This window comes from Pogona vitticeps, chromosome 1 (assembly GCF_051106095.1).
Source record: "Pogona vitticeps strain Pit_001003342236 chromosome 1, PviZW2.1, whole genome shotgun sequence".
NCBI lineage: Eukaryota > Metazoa > Chordata > Lepidosauria > Squamata > Agamidae > Pogona > Pogona vitticeps.
The window spans coordinates 192,140,301-192,158,675 of NC_135783.1; the positions used below are offsets into that span (position 1 = coordinate 192,140,301).

General features: G+C 37.7%; 1 protein-coding gene across 8 annotated transcripts in view; it reads right to left on the bottom strand.

Moving 5' to 3' along the window:
• The window catches only part of GULP1 (GULP PTB domain containing engulfment adaptor 1), a 196,557-nt gene that overhangs the window by 6,472 nt on the left and 171,710 nt on the right, over positions 1-18,375 (bottom strand). For 3 of the 8 annotated variants that reach the window (XM_072981324.2, XM_072981311.2, XM_078393579.1), the window contains 3 exons: positions 13,696-13,920; positions 8,968-9,106; positions 6,469-6,563 (listed from right to left, as the gene is read on the bottom strand). In XM_072981324.2, the coding sequence (XP_072837425.1) occupies positions 6,469-6,563; positions 8,968-9,106; positions 13,696-13,920 (459 nt within the window). Of the gene's footprint in view, positions 1-5,305; positions 5,317-6,468; positions 6,564-8,967; positions 9,107-13,695; positions 13,921-18,375 lie in introns of all 8 variants that reach the window. The other 5 variants (XM_072981322.2, XM_078393585.1, XM_072981342.2 and 2 more) reach the window with 3 other exon arrangements.

Genomic DNA, 18,375 nt, shown 5'->3' on the forward strand with positions numbered 1-18,375 from the left:
GCTTTCCTTACATGTGTTGCAGCCCCTGTTAAATAATTTCTTCCTTGACCTTTTGAAATGGGCTATTGTGTATGTATGAGAAACAGGCCCTTTAGGGGAGAAAGAAGCCTTTACTTTCTGAGAAGAATGACTTTAAAAATGCCTTTTTATTCAAACATGGCCAGGGGTGTGTGTGTGTCACAGGTCACTTGGCTACTATAAAAAGGGGTCACAACTTGAAAAGGGTAGGGAACCATTGGTCTAGCCTAATATGCAGATAGAAATTAACCCCCTCCACAATGAATTTTGCAAAATCATTTTGCAAAAATGCATTTAAAAAGAGTTACAACTGACATTAACATATTCTACAAATTTTTGTATCTTCATATACCATGGTGCAACTAAGGCTTAATCCTACGATCTCTATGAAGTCTAATCTTCTGATGAAGCGATTTAGCAACCCTGAGCACTTTAGAGACCCCACAACATGGCACCTAAACAAGAGCACAGGAAGACACACTGTAAAATCACTTTCATTAAATAATCTGTAGTTAAAAAACTATGAAACAAAAGCAACCACAACATACTTTCACATTTTCCTTAATGCACTTTAACTGTGGCGCAGTGGTTAAAACGCTGTACTGCAGCTAAAACTGTGCTCACGACCTGGGGTTCAAATCCCAGGTAGCCGGCTCAAGGTTGACTCAGCCTTCCATCCTTCCGAGGTCGGTAAAATGAGTACCCAGCTTGCTGGGGGGGCAATGTGTAGCCTTTATAATTAAAATTGTAAACCGCCCGGAGAGTGCTTGTAGCGCTATGGGGCGGTATATAAATCCAATAAATAAATAAATAAATAAATTATGTATGTAAGTAATGGATAATTTTTGTTTCAGTACGAAGTTTCCCAATTCACTTCATATGTGTTATGGGTATCTTCAAGAGAATGAAGAGATGGTTATCCTGCCTTAGAATCCTAAACTTCTTATACTATTTTAATATATATGGACACGCTTTAAAAGTTGACCAATTCCAGTCAAACAGGCTGAATTGACTCGAACAACTTAACTGGTTTAGCTTTCAAGTAAAAACTTTAATAAAACAACAAAAGACCAAGATTTTGGCAGGAAAACATATCCTGTCATCTTCAGGATACAAATAGCATACGGCAGAATATTCTTTTTGGCCCAGTCTATAATAATGCTGATGCCCCTTGCCTTGAACTTCAATACTTATTCCCATCTGCCCAATTTATGTCAAACCACTATGATTAATAAATGATGTCCTTCATGCCCCATTGTAAGCACCAATGGTTCCCCCACCTATAAAACTGCAAGGTATTTTGTAAGTTTATTGAACCCCATGCTGAATCAAGCTGAGTTTCATTTAAAAAACTCCAGGGTATTTGCACAAAAAATTCAAGATATAGTCATATCCGAAAATTATTTATTTGTAAGTTTAGATGTAATGTTGTTTATTAGGGTCCCATTGGAAGCTACATTATCGTTATTAGAACCATTATATACTCCATCTGTAGCAGAATTGTTTAAATTTGTCCTTAGATCAACTTATTTTATGTCTAATGGGAAGTTGTTTGAACAGGTAGATGGAGTAGGGACAATGGTGTCCTCCTTGTCCCGAGTAGTAGCTGATTTCTATATGGGAGCATTTGAAAAGCAAGCTTTAGCATCCGCACCTTTTAAACCATTTTTTTACAAAAGGTATGTGGATGATACCTTCTTGATTTGGCCAAATGGAGAAGAAAAATTATATGAATCTGTAGCATATTTAAACAAGATCCGTATTAATATATAGTTTACAGCAGAATGAGAAAGAGATAGAAAATTACCTTTTTTTGGATGTGTAGGTACATAGGAATAAAGATGGTTCTTTAGGCAGAAGTGTATATAAGAAACCAACTTATACTAATCTCTGTTTCAACAGTGTTAGCCATCATTATCTAGTGCAAAAATGTTCAGTAAACGTTAATACACAGAGCAAGAACTATATTGGATAAAGATCATATAGAAAAAAACCTGGGGATTTTAAGGGAAACCTTTTCAGTCAAATGGGTATAATCAGAAAGATATTTCCACAGTGCTCCAAGGTGGGAGGGGGAAGAAATTAAAAGACGAAGAGGAGGACCCGATAAGAGGTGTTGCAATTTTGACCTTCTGCAGCACAGTACTGTTTCTAATTGTCTTGAAAGACTGCCAAAGGAGGTTGGGATCAAAATTGTTTTCAGACCTTTTAGAAAGATCAATCAGTGTACACAGCCTGCGAAGGGTTCTCCGGGTCTGGGAGTGTCAGGTGTTTATGAGATACCATGTTCTTGTGGTTTGACATATATCAGACAGATGGGAAGAAGTATTAAAATTTGAGGCAAGGAGCATCATTGCCTTAGATTGGGCTAAGTAAAAAAAGTCTGCATTGGCAAAACATGGATGGGAAACTGACTTTAATAAAACAAAAATGCTATTTCAACTGCAGTGCTGGAATTTGAAACTGATAAGAGAGTCTTTAGAGATACGTGTGAGAAGTAATGTGCTGAAACGTGAAGAAGAGCAAGGACTTAGTGATTTGTGGCTTCCTGTAATTGACCTTATTAGGACAGCAGTAGGTTGATTCAGCAATTAGTCCACCTGGAATGTTGTGTGATGCAACCACATTGAGTGTGTATTACCCTATGCAATGTAGTTAGTATGCTGTTTGTATCCTGAAAATGACAGGATGTGTTTTCCTGTCAAAATCTTGATCTTTTACTGTTTTATAATTTTTCCTTATTTGGAAGCTCAATCCAATAAACTGTTTGGGTCAATTTAGTCTGTTTGACTGGGATTGGTCAACTTTTATCATATCCCAAGAAAGTAGAAAGTTTTTCACAGACACACTTTATTATAGCAGCATGCAAACTATGGTAATGTATCAGAACGCAGCTCTAACCAGTCCCTGCAGATACAGTACCTTGTATGTAGGCCAGTAACTGGAAGAGAAGAACTGTCGCTCAAGCCCTGGCTTCTCTGGTGTCTCCCCTGCCCTTCGCTGCCTCAAGAATGTAGCGCTGACTGCTCTAAGGTGGAAGGTTCATCACTAACTTTCCAATCTGGCTGCAGTCGCTTACTTCTATTGTCCAAAAGCCAGTGGCTAAGCTGTTGTCCGAAGACGGCCACACATTCTGGCACCGCAACAAGCACTGCCCACAATCACCACCACATTGTGCAGGTCGCTGGTCTACCAAAAGGTGCTTCAGAATGCCCATTTCAATCCTCTGTATGCTTTCGTAGGTCTTCCTCTCAGGCCCTTTCTAGAGTCACCCCTTTCTCTTACATTAAGCAAGAGGCAAACAAGGAAATACTGTCCTATCAGAAGTTTCTCTGGTACTAAATCTCATATGGCTTTTGAGCTCCATGAGAGCTCTACCTTTTAAATTTGATTATTTATGTCCATGCTCTTGTTTTATTTTATTTTACTGTGGTTAGTGGTATAATGTGTTTTAAGCTAGTTTTAAGCTACTTCAGGAGTCACAGAACTGAACTGCAAATGTTTTAGAAAAATAAGAACACCATATGTTATCTCCTCTTCTATATTATTTGCTGAGGGGATAGGACAATAGGAAGAGAGCCTCACTGGGCTGTTGTACAGAGCTTTTCAAAGCCACCAGGCCTACATACTTTAAAAAGCAGATTGTGTGCATTTTGCTGTACACTGTGAGTCATTCAACAGCCCAGTCGTCATGACTCTGCTCCAAGATGTATCGCCAATGGGAGTCTGCAACCGCTTCATAGGTGATCCTTATCGCAATGAGCAATGCAGACCAACAGTAATAGTTTCAGAGTTCCCATTGTGTATTTTAGTTTCCCATCTTCAGTAAATTATAGGAGATAAGCTTTCCTGAATAAAACTATTTTTCATGACTTGTAAGTTCCTCCTACATTCATAAGTTGAAGGAAATTTGTTTTTTGTTTTTTTTAAAAATCCAGTTAGGTTATGAACGTTCGTTCATTCTGTACCCTATTCCATTATCATTTAAAACACAGTGGTCCTGCTTTAACAAAGGCACCTGGCAAAATATTAATTTTGGATAGCTGAAAAGAAAAGCATGTTTGTTTGATATTTAAACAAAAGAGACTGGCTATGGCTAATTAAGTCCATTTAAAAACACTCGTTTTGCTAAAGTCATGCATGAGAAACAGCTTTGGAAATCAGCAAAGTACCTTAAGGAATATGCAGAACTTGTATAAAGAAAATCTTCTGCATAATTTCTTTTTATTGCTTTGTATTAATGGTAGAGCTCACCACTAAAAAGGAAATAGCACCCAGTGAAGAGGAAGAGAAATGTAACTCCTAAGGAACCTGTCTCATCCTTACTTCCATAGCTAATATTCCTCCGTGCAACAGAGTATAGAAAACCCCACTAGAAAAGATAGTGGGTTGTACCACATTCCTTTCTAGCTGACTTGCAAATAGAGAATCACATAGGGAATATCTATTGTTGAAGGGTATTGACATATGTTCATTTCCAGCTGGAACAGGCCTCCCTGGATGTGGATCTGAGGAGGAAATGGCTCTATTTCAGCAGAACAACATATGCCGAAGTAAACATTAGCTAGAAAGTGTCTTACAAGGTAAGTGTAAAGATGAGAAGTGTTTCTTGGCTAGACAGGGACACTTCGGAGCAGTTCGTTAGTACAGAATGCTACGGTGAGGGCTTATTGGAAAAGTCCAATTTTCAAAGTAAAAGTATTCTGCTTTTGTTTCTGACTGACTGCTGGAAGGTTTTCATGGAGAAACCTTATTGTTAGATGTTTAGAACTGAATGTCTATGTATACAGGGTTTTGCCATTTTTTAATTTTATTATTGTTCTTGCAGGAAATATCTGTTAAAGTGACCACGGATATATAAAGTAAATCAAGAATACATACCCAGTGGTGGTGAGGCTTTTTGTACAGGTACACCATTTCACTTTGGCCTTCAGGTTAAAGCTTAATAAAATTACTCCTTTCTGTTCACAACAGGCATGCCCTGTATAGCCTCATATGCCACCATGTTTGGATACAGGAAATTACAATTACTATATTTTTTCCTTTAAATATTGTCTTTTATTGATGTAAGCCACCTTGGGTCTTTTTTAAGAAGAAAGGTAGGGTAAAAAATTCTAAATAAATAAACTGAAAACCTTTCTGGAACACATTTTGGATGGCTGGAGAGTGAGGGGAAGACCACCCCAATTCCACTGAGGATAGATACTAAAGGAATCTGGACAGTAACATTAGAAAATTGAGCTTTTAGTGGAAAGAAACTAAAGTTTATGAAAAACTGTATACCAACCATCGCTGACGCTGCATATCCATGAAAGCATTAAAAAAACAGAATTGGTATTAGAGCTTTTGGTAATCTGATTTAAAAAAGTAATAAAACTGCTAATTCAGTTATGTGTTTAATACACAACTAAATTGAATATTACATCAGAAAACATGAAATGAACACTGATTTTCTTTTAAAGATATTCACATTATGAGGAGATAACAGAATATGTACATGTATCATACAAAGTTTCTTGAGCCTGAGAGACTTTACTGATCTAAGGTTGCAATCCTATACACATTTAAAAGGTATTTTGCTTCCTTGAATCTAACAGAAATTCTACAGGAGTAGACATGTATAGGATTGCACTTAAATGTTCCCCACTGTCAAGATTTGAATTATGGTACAAATCTCTTATGCAATTAGATTTCCTTCCTTCCTTCCTTCCTTCCTTCCTTCCTCCCTCCCTCCCTCCCTCCCTAATCAATGTATCCCAACTGGTTTCTCATTTTGTAAAGATGGATAATGTTACAGAGGCTCTAATCCAGTAGTAAGTCACAACTACAGTAGGCCCACTAAATCAGTGGGGATTAGGTCAATCAATTCCTCTGTTAAATTCCATGAATTCAGTGGGCCTACTCAACTTGCAAATTACTGCTGGATTTTAGCCACAGCATTACAAAGCCTTAGCCAAAGAGTTCTGAGAGGCTTGAAATGCAGTGTCAGGCTGTCTTAAGAACACTTATGGAACAGTGTATGTTCTTGGCAGACAAATAATAATGGCACCATGATTGCATTCACTATGGTAAACTGAAATCAAACTCTCAGTGTAGCTCCCATGAAGTCACTCCTTCTTTACCAGAGATAGCACAACTGCGCACTAGACACTGTGCCTCTGGAAAAAAAAATCTTGCACAAGTGTGTACAACAAATGTTTTAGATGACAGCGAATATAAACCATCAGGAAGTGGAGAAGTTATCCTACAGATCCTGAATAGTTCTCTGTTAATAAAAGCACCAGTCCTTCTGCTTTCTGTTACCCTTGCTGTATTGCCACATAGCCTATGAACCCCCTATCCCGTGGCATGATCTATTTCTTAGGATGTCTGTGTTTACACAGTGTAGGAAACATTTGAGTTAGTGGTTTTATTTTTGTTTTGTTTTTGCAACAGTAAATATTGGATCACCTGCATCTCATCTAATTTGGACTGTATGTCGGGAGGGAAATCTCCTGCTCCGCAGCTAAAAGGGTCAAAAGGTTCTGCTCCAAAGAGGTCTCTCTCTAGAAAGAACAAAACGAGAACAGTGAGTTATCAACACATGGGGGGTAAAGCATACAGAATCTCAGGAGGTGAAGATGCCCGGTCAACTTCTCACCCCATGTGCCCCTAATGTCAACCTCTAATGCCAGAGTTATGGTGGTTTTTGTGAACTTGAAACACAAATAGTTCAATTTAGCAGCATGCTGCAGATCACTGCATTGTACCGCCTTGAAGAAGTTATCATAAAATGGTAATGATCTAACATTCATGTTCACATTTTTCTCTCTAAATACATTTCCAGGGCAAGTTTGATCACATGACATGTATAGAAATGTTGTGTCATGTACGGTCCTCTTTGTTTGATCCTACAGAATTATTATGCAGTGTTATTTTAGCTATCTGTAAACACCTGGGCTTTCATTTGCTTTTATACAAGCCTGGTGAGCCTAGCAATTAGAACTGATCTACAGTACAAGTTCAGAAAAAAAAAGTAGGTGGGCTTTATCCCAACAGAACAGATTTATACAAATGAACTGCAGGTTTTATGCACTTATTGCATTAAAAAACCCCCATAGTATTTTCTCTATCATTATAAGTTTTCTTTTTACTCTCCTAAATCAGTTTTCACTAGATGTCTCTCTCCATCCTAAGATTCCATGATAAATCATTTTAGCTTTCAGATACGATTAGAGTGACTGCATATCCTTCCAAACAATCCTAGTGAACACTGTCATGTATATAGACTTCTTAACTACAACTGTATCACAAACAAGGTAAAAGTATAGAAGCATGTCCTCTGACGAACACTTATGTCCTCTGAAGATGCCAGCCACACAGACTGGCGAAACGTTAGGAAGAAAAACCTTCAGAACATGGCCAAACCTCAGAATAAAAACAGCACTTTCTACTGGTAACACATCACCTGAGTGCTGTTCCTGACAACTTATTTATATCTTAATTACTGATTAATAATCTTTACAACAACCCTGTAAGGTAGGCTAATATTATTTCTCATGTTACAGATCATTGGGGTTCTTCATGTCATCAACTCTGAAAAAGAAAGTGTCTCGTTTAAATCTCAGACCTGCAATGTTATTCTGTGAAGACAGTGGACCTTGGACATTTCTTTTAGATTCTCCTGAAGAAAAGAGCAACATTTACACAGACATAATAATTCTTCTGAGGAAAATCTGGTCTGTGGATCTCAGGACAGCCTATGGGATGGCCTCAAAGAAAGCTATTGCTTCAGGCCTTGAGATATATCATAAAAGCAAGAGGGACGAGTGGAGACCAGCCAATTTGTAAAGGAGATAGCATATGATTTTAGCCATGGATGGATTTTATATATTGTAGGTGTGAATTCACAAGAAAAGCTGCCTCTTGACATCAAGGCCATGAAAGCTAAACATAACTGTGGGCCACTTTCCTCAGCATCAGTTGCTGGTACGCTCTTGCTTATTTCCTTTATAATTCTAAAATCTAAATAATTGGACACGTTAATTAATGGTAACAATGGATATTGCATGATACATGATGAATGGAAACTGATTTGATAACTTTATTATGTTAAGCAGTAATCACAGACGCCCAGGGTGAAATTAAAATCAGTAAATCCACCAACATCTGCTTCTCAGAAATGTGAACGCACTGTATGGGTGCTTCTGAAACAGAGCATGAATTATTTCTGTTCTTTGAGGCAGAAGTAACTGGGCAGTGTGTTCTTCACAGTATCATTTTAACATTCTGTGTCTTCAGTTACTAGATTATGGGACAATAGTTACTTATGCAACATAGGGGTATATGAGAGAATAGCAACAGATGAATCATAACTAACTTGGAATGGTAAAGAATCAAGAAGTGCTTTGCTCAGATTTCACATGGGATTCAAATGCTGCTGTTTCAGATGTGAAAAAGCATCCTATAAAACTTACAAACCAGATGCAAAAATAAATATGAAACTCCATGCTTCCAGGATCATATCACTACATCCCAACCCTGTGCCCTGTGGTATATATACAGTTTGACATACATATTATAATATCCAGTAAGGAATTCAATATACATAAATACACAAGAGCACTTTGTATGATTTTTAATAAGCCAGGCAGGGTAACCAGCAGGAGCAGGAAATTGTTCCTGGCAAAATAGGATCAGACTATGAAGAGCACTTTAATTTCTAACCTAGGTTGTGCGATTATTTCAACTGCACGTATGTCCAAGCGTCACATTGTGCAACATGGTAGTGAATCTCCCCACCCGAACACTATCACTATTAAATGTATGGTTTTAAAAAAAAAATCCAGAAAACCTTGTGTTTGGCTTAACATGAAGATGGAATTAAAACCCTCTTATTGCCTGGAAAACACCCTCTCCCTCCCTCCCTCCCCATAATTAAAAAGTTAGGTCATTTGTTACAAAACTTACTGATCTCTGCAGATCTACTTGGCACTGGTGGAGGCTGTGTGCCATTGCGAGTAGGTGTTGATGACTGAGGGGATATGGGAGAAAAGGGAACCATATCAAAGATGTCAGTGGAGGGTGATTTAGGTGTCACACTGCCTGCCTACAATAAGGACAATAAACAGAGCAATATTTGACATGAAACAAAATCACAATTTTTATTTTTTTATTTTTGCATGCAGAAGATAAAAAAGTTACATGATCAAATGAAGTGGCATGCGAAAACAAATAGCCAATACTGAGGAAATAGCATTTGCAGCCCAAGGTTTATGAGCCATGCTGAAGCCTTCATCCATACAACTAATGCTACAGCATTTCAAGTTTTCTTTATATCCTGTACGTCTATGCAATTACACGGTTGATAGATACAAAAGAATTATATAATCCTATTTTGTGGTAAGAAAAATTGAGAGACAATGCTCAGTAACCAAGGTTACAGGTTATAAATGAGAACTGGTACCCAAATGAAGAGACAAACCTTAGATTTCATTTTATTAACTCCATTTTATGCCATAATAGGATTAATTTTCTGACACGATGACAGATCACTTGTTCTCAATGCTGGGAAAACATTCTATCATAGTCAATCAGCAAGTTTTGCTATTTTTTGCTTAGTGCCTCTAATATCTTATTAAATAAAGCCCAGGAAAATCAGGCCACAGGGGAAAAAAACTGTTGCATGATCTTTTCTCTGATTAAGAGTAAATACCAGATTTGACAGTCATTTTATTATGACCATTACCATTAAAAAAACTAGACAGTCCTAAAGACAAAGTAGCCAGAAATAAGGTAGAAATAGAATTGTGACTGAAACAAGGCACTAAGTAAGGCCACAGTGGTCTTAACTGTGGGAATAAGGCTATCATCATGGTGGGAACCCGAGGACACACGTAGACTCTCCCTATCAAACTTTTCTTGGTTGAGCCTAAAGTTCTTGCAGAGAAGACAGTCAGCACATTTGCCTGCACTCCTGATTATGGTAGGTCTGTATGTTCAGCTGAACATCTAGGGAACTTGAGTGCTTGATGTGCCAACATCGAAGGCATTTTTGTGTGCATGGGTATGTTGGGCTTACGTGTGTGTCCAAGTCTACTGTACCCATTTAGCTCTCCATGACCTCAGACAAGTTTTACTTGTTAAAAATGGTACATTTTTGTTTATGGGAGGGGGAGCCTTCCAGCTGCATTTCACTGATTGTGGCGGATGGTTCTGGTGGTAAAAGGGATGATTTTAATTTCTCCTCCCCTTTACAGCTCTGTCCCATCCTATTATTATGCAGCAGATATTCGTAGGAAGTTGAAAATAACTTTCCTTCTTCTATCAGGCGGATCTTTCACTGTGAATCCTTGATACTTTGTGTCACTGAATAACTGGAACTAATTTATTTTTTTATCTACCATATTAATAGTAATACTCAGCAAACACAGCATGGAATCCGCAACAATACCTGACACAAATATCTTTATAAATTACAATGTCCTACTGAGATTTACACTTGCATGGAAATAGTTGCATATATCATGGCACTGAGTCATCAGGTTGCTGCTCACATTCCTTGTCAAGGGCCAGTCATGGACTCTGATGCTCGATAAGAAATGCAAGTAGCAACTTGTTAATTAATAGTAATTGGCTACCACAACTTACACATTTATATCTATGTCAACATGAATCCCTAATAGGGTTCTGGCCAATATGGGAATGAGGCATACATATACCATAGACATACATATACACTTGAACACCTTCTGCTTCCTATATATTTAATAAGTGCCCCCTGACCCACATACCGTCTTTTCAATGAGTTAGACATTATTGGTTTTGTTGCTGGGTTACAGAGAGAGTTAGGAGCTTGATTTATGATAAGAATCAGGAGGCTAACACAAGGATTGCCAGTCTCCTAGGGATACAACTAGAAGAAGCATCAGCATTTTCCCAGTGTACCCATGTGAACAGAGTAGTTTGCTCATTATAAGATCTCTGGAAATAGTTCATATTTCTAGTGGTCTGTCAGCAATATACTGGTACGTGATCTAGTGTGAAGTTTACTGTATAGGAAACCGCTAGATGCTATGTCACTGCGCAGATAATCACAGAACTGTGTAGTTAGAGGGTTTTTTAAAAAAATTCTAACCCCTGCCAATGCAGGAAATCTACAGCTAAAGCATACCTGACCTTGGCAAATGGTTGTCAAACCACTTAAGAAAGAAGCAGAGCAGCGACAAATCATATAAAGACCTTCCTGAAGAATATTATGAAAGTTACATCAACACTTTATCTACAGTGGGGTCTTGACTTGAGAACTTAATCCGTATTGGAAGGCAGTTCTCAAGTCAAAAAGTCTGTAGGTCAAGTCTCCATTGACCTACAGTGCATTGAAAACCGATTAATCCCGTAACAGGCTGTTTTTGTTCCATTTTGGTTTTTTTTCTGGTCTGTAAGTCAATTCTTAGGCTGCAAGTCAAACCTAAATTTTGCGGCCAGAGAAGTCTGTAACTCAAAAAGTCTGTAAGTCAAGCTGTCTGTAAGTCAAGGGTCCACTGTATAAGGCATTGTCCCAAATCCTGTTACACAACACAGTAAGTCGCACTTGTGTAGGCCCATAGAATCAGTTAGGATTTGGTGAGTCAACTACTCTATATGTCCAAATGATTCAAATAAGCCTATTCTAGTTGAAACTATGTTAACATACATCACAAGCAAAGTAAGCCAATTTGAATCAACCAAATCTATGGAGAATTGACTCACCAAATCCCCATTGATTCAATGTGCCCACTGTAGTGCAACTTACTAAGCTAAGCAAAAGGATTTCAGCCATTAAGGAGGTCCTTCAAGCTTCACATTTTACCTAGAGAGTTAAGCTGGTTTGACTGCTGAAGTGCAACTTACAGTTGGCTATTTAGCTCCTGTGAAATATTTTTTTCTGTGGGCTTCCTGATTTTATATGTTGCAATGAACATGACTAACAGTTTTAGAAATATAATGCCATTGGTCCTTGTGCAGGCAGATAGGCTTAGTCTGATTGTTTTCTATGGAAAGTACAATGAGTGTTATTTTTTAGCTACCTAACAATACTGTACAGCATTGTACAGGATAATATCAGAATATAATTAATATTCACAAGTCTTCTTGCCCCCACAAAAGGGAATTTCATCTCAGTGATCCCAAAGAAAGTATTGTCAACCACTGTGAGACTTTTGTTTGCTCATGTACGAGAGCAAAATGACCTGTGTTTCTCTTTTTGTTCAACAACAGCATTAGTGAAAAAATATATTTTTTGTTCTCAGCTTGAATGAGAACAAAATTATTTGCTTATTTCATTTGGTACTGTTTGTATGCCTTAGCTTTTAGGTGTGTTATAGGAATAAGGCAAGAGAGAGAAATGTGGTCTGCTGGACAGAAAGAAATGCTACTCCCTACTGTATGAGAGAGGAAATCTACTGTACTTTGCCATTTCCAGGCCCCAGTTAGGATTACTCTGCCACTTGCTTCATTAATTCCAATGGGAACCAAGGTTACTTTAGTCCAGATCTAATGCATGGTGCTTTTGGAAATCAAGTCATTTTCAAAATGAGTATAGAAGCCTCGCTAGACACACGCTAAAGCAAGACTATAGTAGCTTCTTGGATTCTTACTATTTTAACTTATTCTTTAGTTAAAGGTATTCTCTATGGATTCATAAACAAATCACCTGCTGATATTTATAACAAATTCTAGTATGTGCTATGATAAATTAATAGAGTTGCAGCTATTTGAAAAATTAAGACACAACAGTATTATCTAAATCTCTTAAACCTCACCTGTTCCCATCCACACACAGAGAACACATATTGATTTTTGTGTTTTTTTGAAGTACATCGACACTAATGAGAACTAGTATTTATTTTCAAAGAACTGTATGCAAGCACTACCTGAATAACTAGAAGAAGCATTTTTATTGAATAAAACCATGCATAAAGCGAACACATTTGCCAGGGACAGCCAACGTTTAATTGCAAATCAGCCCACTTTTTAAAATAAGTAAGCACATTACAGCCCCTCTTTCGAATAAACAATGGACAATCTTCATTTTGCACAGAGTTAAAAAGAACTTTGTAAAAGAAATCAAATAATTCATGCCTCCTTTTGACTCCCCATACTATCCTGAATAATTTATGCTGCTCAATGACAACTCCTTAGACTTGTTCAGTTTTAGGAGGTGAACTTGTCAATACGTGTCATCACTCATTTTATCTTGTAAAAGTCCCTTGATTTATTGAAGCACTGTATAAAAACAATGTTCAGCATCATCACCCTTCATCAAGGCAGGACTGAGAGGCTAAATGAACCCACTTAGCAATAAATTGCCTTCAGCTCTGTGGACCTTATTTCTATGTTGGTGCCCTTTGGGTTGAGGTATATGAGCATTAATTACTCTCCAGGTACAACTTATCTACCCAAGTAACACAGCACAAGTTCATTCTTAGACATTTCTGAAAGAGAAGGCACTATAGGTGTTGGAAACAGAGTGTTCTTTTACGACCAAGATAAAGGAGGGCAAGAATGTGTATCATTTCTGAATTACCCATAAGGATATGAAGCACATCTGGTCTGTCCTTTAACCACTGTACAAAATGTAGCCATTTGATATAATTCATACACAAGAAAGGTAGAAAACGTGGGGGGAAAAAGACTGTTTGGGCCCAGCTGGATTACACGAGGTCTTGGGATGCTGTGTTCATGGACTGGCTTTGGAAGACCACTTTTGGAAGGTGGTGGTGTCAATAGTCCAGATGACTGTCTGGAGTCAGGAGAGCTCATAGGTGTGAGTGTAATGGAAGAGATATCTAAACAAGGAGCAGAATCCTCACTGTCACACCAGAAAAAGGTGGAGGGTCTTTGAAACATGTGGCATTCATAATCAGACTGTATGTGCAGCAGCTGTAAAGGAATCAAGAAAAAGAAAGAGAAAAATGTTCTAAGGAGTGAAAGTTCTACGAGAAAGGTAAGAAAAGAGCACTTTAAAAAATCTTGCAAACTCGTTTTTAACAATATAGGAGCAAAAAGTATATATAGATATACTTGAGATACATATCAGCAACAATGAGTAATCCAGTTCTGCTGGCAGGAGGCAGTTCAACATGTTCATCTTTTTAAAGAATAAATTAAATGGAATGTTCATATTTGCTGCATCCAAAATAACCTCAGGTATGCTTGTGAATTTTCATGGCTGGAATTATTTTGACTATAATTGGCAAATATGGCTGGGAGGTTAAAGCACAGCCCAGTATTGTTGTGTATTTAATGCAACTTCACAAACCACTCCTCTCACAAAATGGTTACACAAAAGGAGCTTATTACAACACTCAAGTTGACTAGGCCATCTGGGCTCTTGGATGCAAATACGTATAAATATTGTGCTATATAGTTTAAGACTCTATAAATATAAATTAAAGCAATAGATTTGTATAGGTTGTATATGAGAGCATTAATTAAAAATATCTATTTTTGTAATATAAAAATGGAGGTGTTCTTCTATTACGGATCTACTTTTCACCCCAGTCAGATGAAGTGTGTATCTGTGTGTGTGTGTGTGTGTATTGGAAGTGCAATGTGTCTACATAGAAGTTGTATCTGGTCATGTGCAGGCTCTCCACAAGAGAAAAAAATATCTGATTTTCTAGGGTTTCCTCTTCAACATGTGCACTACTTAAGTAGTGACTGTTAAATGTTGACTATTCTTCTAGCTTACTGGTACTGGCTGGAACAGACAGATACTGTTCAGTTCATTAACTGCCAAACAGACCTCCTAATATGCTTCTTTTAAAATAACGACTGCAAATCAATTGGCAGCAGCCTTCACAGATTTCCAGGAACATCAGCTGGAAAAGGTTATCTTGTCTGTTCAGAACAGGTATGGAGCAACATTCTAAAATTCTTTCAGGACTCCTCAAAGTATGCTGACTAGAAACTAAATATCATTTTGGGATGGATTAAAAAAACCCTTATCTTAAGAATCAAAATGCTTACTGCAGTATGAAGAAAATAACTACCCTACCACTCCTTTCCTCTTGGGATGCCTTGGGATCGTGCAGCTTGCCAAAAGCCACACAGGCTAGCTCTTCTTCCTGGAGGTACAGTGGGAAGTCCGACTTCCAACCTCTGGCTCCACCACCAGATACTTAAATCAACTCAGCTATCCATGGTCAAATTATTAGGATGAAAACCAGCAAAGGCCTTTGATTTAATGTCAAAAGAAGCCCCCAAAAATGAGCAGCACACACAGAGTAAAAGAAATCCTATTCATAAGGACCACTGCTAAATATAATGTACAATTGTGGTTGTACACTCAGCAATTCTTGAACGTTCTGCCAGTGCTCCTCTCCTCAGTGAAACTTTTCATTTTGTGGGAAGACTGAAGAATACAGCTAAAGTCTGCACCCAGTGATGGAAACCACATTGTAACAGCCATCGTTCAATTTTATTAATGCTTCTTACATATTTTTTCAGGAAATGGTTGGAACAGCATTAGTCCATATTACATACAAATGTGCCTTTAATATATGCATGTTATAATGACAGCAAAAGGAGAAAAATTGCTAAATCAAAAAAATGTATTCAGGTTTGTAAAGGAACAATGTAAAAAACATAAATAGAAATGAAAACCATCCTTTTGTATTCTTGGTGAGGATCTTATTGAAAAACGTTTGTGGTCTTCTGCTGTGGGAGTCTCATCTGTTGTAATATTCATCAATACAGATGAAATACAGAGAAGCTGCAAAGTATCCTCACACTAAACTTCACACTTAACTGAAACCCCAGATTATTAAATAACAAAATATGACTTTAAAATTTAAAATTGGGTTAACATTTGTCAGAGAAAATACTTAAGATGCTATGAAGGATGAACGAGGAAAGAAACACAGGCCTAAGAGAAAGGAATGCCAATGCAACATGTTTATTCTCAAAAGAATGCAGCTGACAAAACTGACAGCCAAACAAATGATTTGCTAGAAGCTTTGCCAATAGAACTAAACATCTAACGGCACTGGTATTTTACCAGCAATGGTGGAATAAGGTGTAGCAGATACAAAGAATGTGTTTGCTGACTATGACAGAGAAGGGACATTAGACAAACCTCTCCCACCAACTTACTTAGCTAAATGTATGAGAAATCATCAATACTGTGGAAATTCTCTCTACAACAGCCTGAGCTCATATAAATACCATTGATCTATACATGGAACATGAACGGGGTGGAGTTTTAGAGTCGTGAATGCAGACTTTACCTTTATCGGATCACAGGGTCAGCAGCATATGAAAGGAACACATGATATACATGGGGTGTGAGTTGGGGGAGAAATATGGAGGAAGAAATAAGGGAGCAGTTAAAAGCACAGCATCTCCATTGTGAACTGTTTCCAGATGTTTACTGTATAAACTAATTGCACACAAGTTCCTTGTTTTCCATATGCAATGAAAAGACTCATAACGTATACTTATTTACCTTGTGTTGCTGAAAAATTCATTGTAAATGTAATCACTAAAAAGAATGTCAACGCTCCAATGTGTTTTAAAATCCTTATATTAAAAATTGACCAAAGAGGAACATTGAAAAGAGAAAAGTTGTTTTATTTTTAATGTGAAATTCAAAACACACAGAGCTTTCTTGCTCTTTCTTTTGATGAGTGATGTGATTTTGAACTTGCAGAAGTGTACAACAAACATATTTTTCTAGAGCTTGAAGTGCAATGAAAATATCACAGCTGGCCTTATTCATCAGAAGCAAAAAATGGAGTATCTTTTGAATAATACTAGCAATTAATATTTAACATTTGTGCAGGACAGACTCTAACATCTCAGGAAACAGTTACTTGAGAGTTTCTGGCTTCTTTAATGGATTGGATCCTTTCCTTTTAGCTACAACGGTTTTGAACTGGCAGAAGGGATTATAGTACTGGGGCCAGCGGTTTTTACAAGTAACGCCAGGTTTAATACTATGTAGCTCACAGTTTTCTTAACTATTCATAGAAGGTTTGTTTTCACCACCAGAGTTTCAGTGCTCCAAACAATAAGAGGGATCTCTGTGCTAAATGTACATGAGAAAGTAAGGGGGATACAAGGAGGCGGGTGAGATGCTACCAAGGTCAGAAGGTGAGTGGAATTATGGAACCCTGTCTGCTTGTTTGAAATAAACCTTTTACTCTCTACTCTGTTTTAAATTAAACATTACAGAAATGCAGAAATTTATTTGGAATCTCTATACCTTAGAACCTCCAACCTTGCAGTTTCAGATATGTGAAAAATAAGAAACTAGCATAATGTCATCTTCTTCTGGATACAAAATTCCAAAGCGTAGAAAATGTACTTCTTGAAATATAATCATGAGGATTCCTCAGCCAGTACAGTAAGAGCCCATGCTACGCTGCGGAAATCTGGGTATTTTAACTTTCCAAACAAGTAACTCTCTAAAGCTTGTAGAAATCTTCCTATTTAGTCAATTAGAAAGCATGGTGAGAAAGCCTCCTTAAGGTTTATTACTTATTTGTTTGGTTGATTTATATCCCATTTTTTTCCTCCCAGAACAATATACATGATTTTTCTAATGTTTTCTTTTCTAGAAAGCAGGATAGAAACCAAACCGACCAGTAGGTCAATGAATAGGCATGTGTTCACAGATTCATATGTTTAGAAATTCTCATACAGAGAAAAAGGCAAGCTTAGGGACTGGGTGGATGAAGAAAGTCTAGAAACGGAGGGAATTGAAAATCGAATGAAAACCACCAGCTGCTAGTGATACTTGGAAGGAGGAGGACAGAGAAGAGAACTAAAGAAGATTAGCCAAATGGAAGGACATGAAAAATTAGTGAGAATGTAGGGATGTTTTTTAAAAAGTGTGACAACGTAAAATGAATGATATGCTCGATTTGTGCAGCAGAGAAAGGATGGTGGCATTCTCACTTTCAGTAAATATGCCTCTCATGGTCTGTCACAACTGTATTATTCTGAAACCATCTTGATGCACCAGATACTTTATGAACGATTTCATTATTGACACAAAACTCTGTTATAACTGAAGATTATGGTAGTAAAGCACCCTTTGAGTATCGCTGTCAAGACCACGTAAATTTGTGAAAGGAAGATGGTCTTATAATTTGGGGATGCAGAACTCACGATTCAGGTGCCACTCCCAGCACACTGTCACTAGGTTCTTCCCCCCCAAATGCACTGCAAAGACTAGGATCTCAGCCAGGACTGCTGTTTTCCCAATGCCAAGAGTGGCGGAGAAACAGGGATCTCATTGGAGAATGCCAGGGCGCGGTGGCTTTCCTATCTCCAGTCTCCACTGAATATTCCGAGTGGAGGAGAGGCTGCCTCCCCAGGCCTAGTAACTGG